Consider the following 9,073-nt stretch of genomic DNA (forward strand, 5'->3'; position numbering starts at 1 on the left):
TGAAGGAGCAACCACAGCTCTATTGAAGAAAGCCAAAGGGGCACTGTTTATCACAGCACCAGATCCTTCTCCTGCATCCTGCCCCGTTCCTGGGCACAGATTGWACAACAAAAGCCCAGAGTGAGAATCTTTGATGGTCGTAACTCTGGGGTGTTTTGAATTCACTTTTTAATCTTCAGGGATGAATACCTCATATGCCTTTAGAAGATTTAACTACGAAAGGAAGGTTGGAGCAAGAATAGCACCACCAAACTTCAGAAAAAAAAAAAAAAAGATTGTAAATATTGAATGAGTATGTAAATATTTAGTTACTGTATTTGTTCCCTGCATATAAGAGCTGCAGTAAAGAACCACCAATGTCTCCAAACTTTACTGCACCATTCAAGGGACAGCAATAACAGTGGGGATGTGTTTTTGTTAAATAAATGGATTCCCATTTATATCTAATATAAACTTATATATAATATAAATTCCCATAATATATATAGAGCAGCTCTCCCAAGTATTTAATGCTGGAACAACCTGCCCAGGTGTGTCACACACAGTCCCACAAGCTTGAACATTGCAGAGAGGAAGGTGCAGACAGCAAAAAGCAAATGTTTGGKAAGATTTGTGATTAAATTTCAGGTTAATGAGCTGAGTTTTAGTGAGACTGAAGGGCTGCAGAGCACTGACCCAGAGCAGTAAAGCCACACACGACTGAAGAGAAAAGCACTGGGACATGGTTTAGTAGTTGTCAATTCCAAACATTTAATGGAACATGGGTTCACTAGAGCCAGTCTGGAATCAGGGTATTTCAAGTCATTAAAAAAAAAATCCAGAACCTTAATGCACTTTTTTTTTTCTGCTTAAGCAAGGCATGAAAACCAGGTATCACAGCAACCAGACACTAAATAGTTCCCACAAAAATATTTAATTTCCACAGTATTTTCTTTCAATATCTTTAGTGAATTCTGTAGCACTTTACAGGAGACAGTACTTTATGCAATATACAGAATAACAGGATCAGCTTAAACTTCCTTTTTTTCCAACTCTGCCCCCCTGTTTAATTCTCCTGGTCACTCTGTCATTACTGCACAGTTGTCCTTTTTTTTACACGAATATTTCCATGTGCAAAGTGGAATTTCAGAATGTTCAGCACTGCACCCTTTGCAGGATACAATGCCTGGGGTAACTGGACACGAGTCCAATAAACTAGAGAAGCACCTTACATACAATATGTACATGGAGAGCACATTCTGCAGCTTTACTGAGGCTGGACAACATAGACAAWCCAGGGAAGGTCTGCAATTCCAGTGGCTTAAGTCAGAGCTTCCTGTGTCAGAATGCCTGAAATGAAAAATTCCAAACATCCGAGTCCTCACATGATTAACGTYCCCTGGTGGGATTCTCAGCGTGTGTGATTTGTCTGCATTGGTTTAAAACACACATTGAACATTCTGCACAACAGCTACTTCCACGGCATCAGTCTGGGGTTAACRTAGCCAGAGGAACAGCAACTAAAGAGTTTTCATACAAAAAGCAGATGTCAGTGAAAGTCCATGAGAACAGCACATTCCGTGTGGTATCCGAGAGCTGTGACCCCACAGACAGCAGTGCTCTTTCACCTTCAAGTGCTCAGAAGGGATCACGTAGCTGAGAAGGTCCCAGCCAGTGCCAAATTCCACAAAAGCTTTGGAACAGCAGCACWTGGCCTTTGAGACACTATCCCCAGGCACTTCAGTCCCTCAGTGCATGTGCCATCTCCCCCACCCCAGGAACAGGATAATATGGCAATTCCCCTCACATTGTACCTTTCTGTGACCAYCTCATCTGCACTCCTGTGAAGAGATGTTTCAAATTCCAATCTCTGACAACACTGAGGTCRTGAAATTGTTGGTTTGCACCCCCTGGGCACCCGAGTTTAGAAGCAGCTGGCACAATGCCAGGACAATTTTTTTATTTTTTTTAAATCTGGGATGCTTAACTCTGTTTTGGAAGAGTTTGCAAGTTAACTCACTGTATAAAAATACAGTGTAGCTATAATATTGCTCTGAAAAGCACTTTTGCAAACTTTTTTTTTTCTGTACAGACTGGTAAAATTACCAGATAATATAATACATATTTTAAATAAAAAAAGGAACTCTCTCAAAGTCTGAACACTAAAGTCTAAATAGCTTGTTTAAAACACAACAGTGTGACCCAGGAAAATTCTGTTTTGCATGGTTAAATTATAGCAGCATGGTTACTGGCTTTTCAAGGAAATTCTTGAACTCAGCAAGCCACTGTGCTCCAACTGCTCCATCCACAACACGGTGGTCACAGCTCAGGGTGACAGACATCACRCTGGCCACGTCAAAGCTGGGAGAAAAACAACAAAAGGAAAGGTTAACAGACTCCTCTGCAAGGCAGTGCCACTCACACAGCAGAAAAGCTGCTCCTGGAGAGCAGGAATAGCAGCTGGTGCTTGCTGACAGATGTTTCTCCCAATGACACCGGAGAGCAGAATGTGATCATTTCTCTCCGAGGGAAATTCAGGGAGTAATTTCACTCAGGCACTAAAAACACCTCTGTGTGCTCCCCTTAGGGCAGCGAGCTCAGCTTTCCTTGCAGCACAAAGAGAAGAACCCTTTCAGCTCCAAGCAAGGGGATATTGTACACAGGATTACAATCCATCCTTTAGGTTTTCCTTAAATGCAAATTGAAGCAAGTTGTTAAGGTACCAAAAGAACTATGTAAAAAATATATTTTAGGGTTTTTAAAATTATTTTCTAATGTAGGTGTTAGGAAACTAGTCACGATTTCAGAGTTTGAGTTCAGGATCAGATGCAAACTCACCCTTTCTCATTATCAGCTGGCACTAGCCTTTCCTTGGAGGAACCCACTGCCAGGATGCAGGCTTGAGGTGGATTAATTATAGCAGAGAAATTCTTAATCCCATACATTCCTAAATTGGAAATTGTGAAAGTACCACCCTAGAAGAAAAAAAAAACACATTCATGGGCAAACTCAGAACAGTTTTATGTGGGAATATGAGGAGAGGGGGGACCTCATCCCAGATTGAGTTGAACCAAGAGYTGAGGCCAAGAGTTGTGAGTCCCTCCCAACTCAGGATATTCTGTGATGACTGAACAAGGCCCAAACATCACAAAACAACTTTTGCTTCACTTGAACAAGTCCAAAGCAGCAGAGTTCAACAGCAACCTGAGTTTCCCACCTGGAATTCATGAGGCTGCAGCTTCCCTTCCCGGGCCTTGGCTGCCAGGGAAGCCACGTCCTTGCTGATGGCAGCCAGGCCCTTGATGTGAGCGTTGAAAACGATGGGGGTGATGAGCCCTGCRGGGGTGCTGACAGCCACACTCACATCCACCACGTGATTCCTGCAACACACAGCAGGTGCTTTACTCCAGCCAGAGAACAAACAGCAAAAATTCCAAAAAACAGTCCAGACAACCYAAAATTAACATGAATTTTGCAACAATTATTTCACCTTGCACACCAGCCTTAGACTCAGAGATTTTACCACTTTAACAAAGCCCCTCATCTTCACATTACACTTTTTCCCCTCCCTCAAATCCCAGAAGTTTCTGGCTCTGAYCATAAACTTACTGCCTAATAACTGTGTCCATCCATGAAGAATTTGCCTCAGGCACYTTCAAGCACGCCAAAGCAGAAGCTTTGATTATGAAATCATTGACAGAAAGTTTAACGTTATCCGAGACCTCCTGCAAAAACAGAGATTCCAGGTGTCAGTTTGTCCCTTGCACATCACCCCAATTAATGTGGACAGTCACTGCAGTTCACAGGAAATGTTAGAAAACAATCACACCACTTGCAAGCATTAATATTCAAAGCTAATTTAGGAGGTGAATGCATCTTCTTCATAATTTAAGTAGTTTTTTTAATRTTTAGTTTTCCCCAAACTTGCTTAGAATTATTATTCTGCCTAATTTTTTTGCCTTTCTTACTATTAAAAAGCTTTTTCTCCTTTTATTTTCCACCTGAAATGATGGCTCACCACCAAGCAGAGCTCAGAGCTGCCCTCTTGGGSAAGTCAGGAATCAGCAAACTTAAGAAAAATCTCATTCTGTCACAGCCAGTCCAGAACTGACCCACAAAAAGCACTGAAATGAGTGTTTTTTTCCAAGCCAAGATGCCAGAGCTCACCTGATTGAGTTCCTTCCTTAGCACCAGGACTTTTCCCATGTCTACATCGATGGACAGGTAGTAGTGAGGTATTGTTTGTTTGGACTGCATCAGCCTCTGAGCAATGACCTGCAMAGTGCAAGGAACACAAATCAGCCTGGAAAATCCCTGGCTGAAAATAATGATCTGGGAAAGGAATGAACTCTCCTTACCCTCCGGATGTTGCTRATGGGGATGTCTGTGAAGGTCCCCTCGGGTGCTGCCACTGCAGCTGCAGGAACTGCCCCTGGAGCTGCAGCCTGCAGGGAGAACCAGCATCATTCCCAGAAACTGCAACTCCAACTCAGTGCTGAGGCCAAGATGCCTCTTGTTAASAACAGCAATTTCCCTCCAGTATCTACAAAGCTCCTCCTAAGCTCCATATCTGATTATTAATGCACTATTTGAGTATTTATGCAGCATTTCAGTCAGTCCTGCTCCCTGGTTGTTTCACACAGAGCTGGGCTGGAGGGCTCTCCCAAACTGCAGCACACACAGCAACACCTCCACCAGCTCAGGGTCATGGCATCAGATCATTTTTGGGGCAAGAATGACAGGCTGGTGGCTCCTAGGTCTGGCTTTCCTTCTGATCCCCCCTTTTCAACAATGGGACACGGCTGGCTCAGCCCATGAAGATTTAGCAAGCAAAGGAAGGGCGGGGAGTACACCGATTTTCTTCTCAGTGGAATATCAAAGGGACAAATAAATCATCCATGTTTCTGACAATTAAACTTTACAAGCCTACAGTCACCACAGCCCACACAATCCAGCAATGCCAGGCCCATGCAGGAACTGCCCTTCTACAGAGCCTTTCCACTCCTGTAACATCCAYTCCTACAGATACTCACTGGAGCAGCCTTTGATGGCACAAATGACTCCACATCTTTTTTGGTGATTCTGCCCTCTGGTCCAGTACCTGAAAGGGGCAAAGGGAAATGTGAGAGAATTTTGATTATCTGCAATATGGCTTTGTTTTTGAAGGTGCCAGTTTTATTCAACAGAGAGAAATCATTGAATTAATTAAAATCACAGCTCCTGGTTGACAGCTGCACAGTCAGGATGTTGCTGCAAGGGAGAACAGGAGAACATGGAGCTACAGGGACAGACAAYTGATAGTGAGAGCAAAGAAGTAGAAAGCAAAGGTACCTTTGACTTGGGTAAGGTCGATTCCTTTCTCTGCTGCCAAYTTCTTTGCCAAGGGACTGACTAGGACCCTTCCTTTGTGGGGTGGCCCAGCCGTGGGGGCTGCTGGAGCAGGAGCAGCAGCAGGCTGGGGAGGAGGAGGAGCAGCTGCAGGAGTCGCCATCACCTKAACAAAGAATCAAAGRSATCAGTGGAAGGCACAGCAAGAGARCTGGCCCWTCTAATTATCAATCAAGAGATAATAGCTGATCTGTACAAAGGCTCCCACTGGCAGAAATTAAATCAGAAACTCACTGRGAAGGAGGTCAGATGAGCTATACACCAAATAAAACAAAGAACTTATGCTCCCCATTTTCAAGGAGGAGGAATCAGAACAGGCACAAGCAACAGGCCAGGAAAGGGACCACAATAAATGAAACCTGCTGTAGGTTTTAGTGATCACTTCTCAACACATGGATCAGCTTTGCCCTCACAAATCAGAACATTCCTGTTGAAGTCAGAGCTTCACTCTGTCACAGCAGCTCAGCTCAGGTCAGCAGTGCCCATGAGCTCTCCTCACCGGTGGAGGAGGAGGAGGAGGAGCTGGTGCCTTCATGTCAGTCACTGCAGCAGCCTGGTAGTCAGCAAAGGCTGGAATGTCAGCCTCCTTCTCCACAATGATGCACAGAGCAGTTCCTAAGGGCACATCTCGTGTTCCTTCAGGCACCAAGATCTTTGCCAGGTAACCTTCCTCCTGCACTTCAAAGCCTGCAAGGAAGAGAAACAACAACACTGAGGGGATGAAGAGCAGCTCAAAATGCTGCTGGGGGAGACTCTGGCAGCTGAAGCCCTGTTTSCAGAAGAATCCTTTCCAGCAGAGAAACCTCTCCATGCTTGCCAAGAAGGATTGATGAGGAAATACAAGTGTTTGTAGGAGCTCTGGTGTTTAGCTCTCCAATGGAATGAGATGTGRACAAAACTTGCCCCACAGCATCACCCCCTGAGCAGCCCTGAGCTGGCAGAGGCTGCTGGGGATCCTTCCAAGGGCACCTCACCCACTCCTGGCTGTGGACTCACCTATTGTGGCTTTATCTGTCTCAATTTCGGCCAGTAAGTCTCCCTCATTCAGCTTCTCCCCAACCTTCTTCTCCCACCTCTGCACTGTGCCCATTGTCATGGTGGGTGACAGAGCAGGGAGAGCGATCTGGGAAGCCAGAGAACACAACACAATCAGATCCTGGTCATCCAGAAGGCTCAGGAACACAGTCTGAACTCCTGAGAAATGATGCCAACCTAGGCAAGCAGCTTTAATGCACTCCTGGGTCTGGCTCCATGACAGCAAAGCACAGAGCTGTCCCACAGTGCTGCTTTGGCTTCTTTTAGCAAGGCCTGAGCAGGAGAGCGAGTGAGAGCAGAGGGCAAGAAATGGATAAATCAAAATAATCATCACTGCCATCCTCCTGCAGCTGCCAYCTGCCAGGCTAAGGAAGGATGGAGCAAATCACTTTGTCACTGTGACACACACACATGGAGCACAACTGGGCAGAGGGGACAAGCAGAGGAGAGAAGCAGCTTCAGCAGCCAAAACACAGATTAGGAAGCGTTTCATTAATTCTTCTTGATTAACACCTCAGACACATCAGTTCCCACATGCTGAATCTGTGGGATGGGGTTTAGYATTTCAGRTTTTCAAAGGAATGGCACAGAAACSCCCTGTACAAAGTGCTCACATCCATCAGCGGATACACTTCAAAATCTAAGCAAGGCAAAAAGATCATCCACAAACACAACTGATCACAGTCACCCACAGACACATCTGCTGTGTTCCCCAGAGCTTCACAAGCTCGAGTTCTGCTCTGAGATGTGAGCAGAGCTTATTCACACTGAGCACAAGGTCTTTTTTATACCATAACTGTCCAAATAATGCAAACTTAGCATTGTTTCAAGACAGCAACCCTGTCAAGGGACAAGTCTCTCCTTCACCAGCAGCTGGGATGCTGAAATAAATATATTTTAAAAAAACCTTTCTGGGATGTCCCCCAACCTTTGCTTCTAGCACACAACAACTGAAGTGGCACAGTTCATAAATTCCCATTCCAGACAGTTTTTATGACAAAATGCCCCACAGATAGMAAAGCCAGGGGCAGAAAAGAGTGAAACAAGTCTTAAAGGTGGAGCAGTGGTCTCTTACCTGCATGTGAGGAGGGTAAGAGCTGCCAGGGGCCTGAGGAGAAGGCTGAGGTGGTGGGGAGGGGGCTGCAGCTGGAGGGGGAGGCACTGAGGCTGCGGGGGCAGCGGCTGCTGCAGAATCCAGGGTGTAATTTTTAAAGGCATCAACATATTCAGGCCTAGAAGAAAACACAGAGCCCCAAACCCCATCAGGTGATGGTCTCTAAAYCTTTCACACGAGGCACCCCAGAGGCTCAAAGAGGGAAAACTCAAGTCAAAGGTTAGGAAAATACATACTTTTCTACTGTGATACATATTACGGCCCCAATAGGAACATCCCTTGTTCCTTCTGGCACCAGGATCTTGGCCAGGTAACATTCCTCCAGGCTCTCAAAGCCAACTGTAGCTTTGTCTGTCTCCACCTTTGAGAGAGAAAAGCAAATGGTGAGCCTAGAGCCTCCCAGTCTGTTGTAGGGTCAYAGTTCTGGAGAAATCACCCTGAGGCAGCAGCTTTAGGGAAGTTTGCCTTCCAASCAGCCCTGAGAGGGTGACAGCCACTCCTTCCCACCAGTACTCCTTGTATCTGCGATTCTGAACCTGGAATTTGTGTTCAGACTGGGACAGCCCCCAGGCCACACATGAGAGCTCATCCCAGCCTTGTCCCCAGGATACCTCAGCGATGAGATCCCCTTCACTGATCTTRTCCCCTTCCTTCTTCTCCCAGCGCGCGATGGTGCCCATCTGCATGGTGGGGGACAGCGCTGGCAGGGCCACCTGTGAGGGACAGGGCAGTGGCACAACCCAGACAGRTCCAGCAGCAGGAATCAAACACAGAGGTGAGGACAGAGCCAAATCCTCAGCTCAGCCTGGGACACAGACCATCAGCAAATCCCCAGGATCACCCCATGCTGTTGGTAAAGAACCCTGGCAAAGCCACACTGGTGATGAGGGGACAGGCTGGGATTTCCCAATCCCTGGAAGTGTTCAAGGTCAGGCTGGATGGGGTTTGGGGCAGCCTGGGACAGGGGAAGGTGTCCCTTCACATGGCTTTAAGGTCCATTCCAACCCCTTAACACACCACGGCTCTACCAAGAAAGGATTATAGGGAGCCAGGGCCTGCCAAGGGGTGAATACGGTGCTGGGCTAAAGGATACAGGCGATGGTTCTGGTACCCAAAGGCCATACAGGAGGACTTGAGGCGGAGTGGTGCCAAGGGCACGAGAATCACAGTTTTTTCCCTGTTTGGTGGGCAGGCAGTGGAACCGGTTTAGCCAGGGTGGTGGTGCAGCCCCCAGCCCCGGAGGTGGCCAAGAGCCGTGTGGGTGCTGTGGTTTGGGGCTCCAGCTCCTAAAGGATCTAAAGGATCCCCCAACCTTGACCATCCCTAACTCTGTCTGTCCCCGGGGCAAACTGAGCCGCAGGGGAGGGGACGGAGAACGCGAGGGGGGAAGGAGCAGGGGCAGGGAGGGGACCCGGGGGACAGCGGGCACGGGTCCGGGGGTGTCGCTCACCTTCTGGTGCGCCGGGAGGCTGCAGCAGCGGCGCGGGACGAGCCGGGGCCAGGCGGGCGGCGGCAGCAGCGGGCGGGGAGCGGAGCTGCCCCAGGCCGGGCCGCGCC

General features: G+C 47.3%; 1 protein-coding gene across 1 annotated transcript; it reads right to left on the bottom strand.

Moving 5' to 3' along the window:
• Nucleotides 1-894: 894 nt before the first annotated feature.
• DLAT (dihydrolipoamide S-acetyltransferase) lies at nucleotides 895-9,066 on the bottom strand. The gene is made up of 14 exons (XM_057386123.1): nucleotides 8,967-9,066; nucleotides 8,128-8,229; nucleotides 7,753-7,877; nucleotides 7,478-7,634; nucleotides 6,364-6,490; nucleotides 5,867-6,054; nucleotides 5,307-5,473; nucleotides 5,013-5,076; nucleotides 4,338-4,424; nucleotides 4,147-4,254; nucleotides 3,589-3,704; nucleotides 3,197-3,359; nucleotides 2,818-2,954; nucleotides 895-2,340 (listed from the first exon to the last, which is right to left on the bottom strand). Exons 2-14 carry the CDS (start codon nucleotides 8,200-8,202, stop codon nucleotides 2,211-2,213), a joined length of 1,644 nt encoding a protein of 547 aa, XP_057242106.1. The 5' UTR covers nucleotides 8,203-8,229; nucleotides 8,967-9,066; the 3' UTR covers nucleotides 895-2,210.
• Between the last annotated feature and the right edge of the window lie 7 nt (nucleotides 9,067-9,073).

The sequence above is a fragment of the Malurus melanocephalus genome, unplaced genomic scaffold (genome assembly GCF_030028575.1).
Source record: "Malurus melanocephalus ecotype Western Australia unplaced genomic scaffold, MMel_1.1 scaffold_917, whole genome shotgun sequence".
NCBI classification, from domain to species: domain Eukaryota; kingdom Metazoa; phylum Chordata; class Aves; order Passeriformes; family Maluridae; genus Malurus; species Malurus melanocephalus.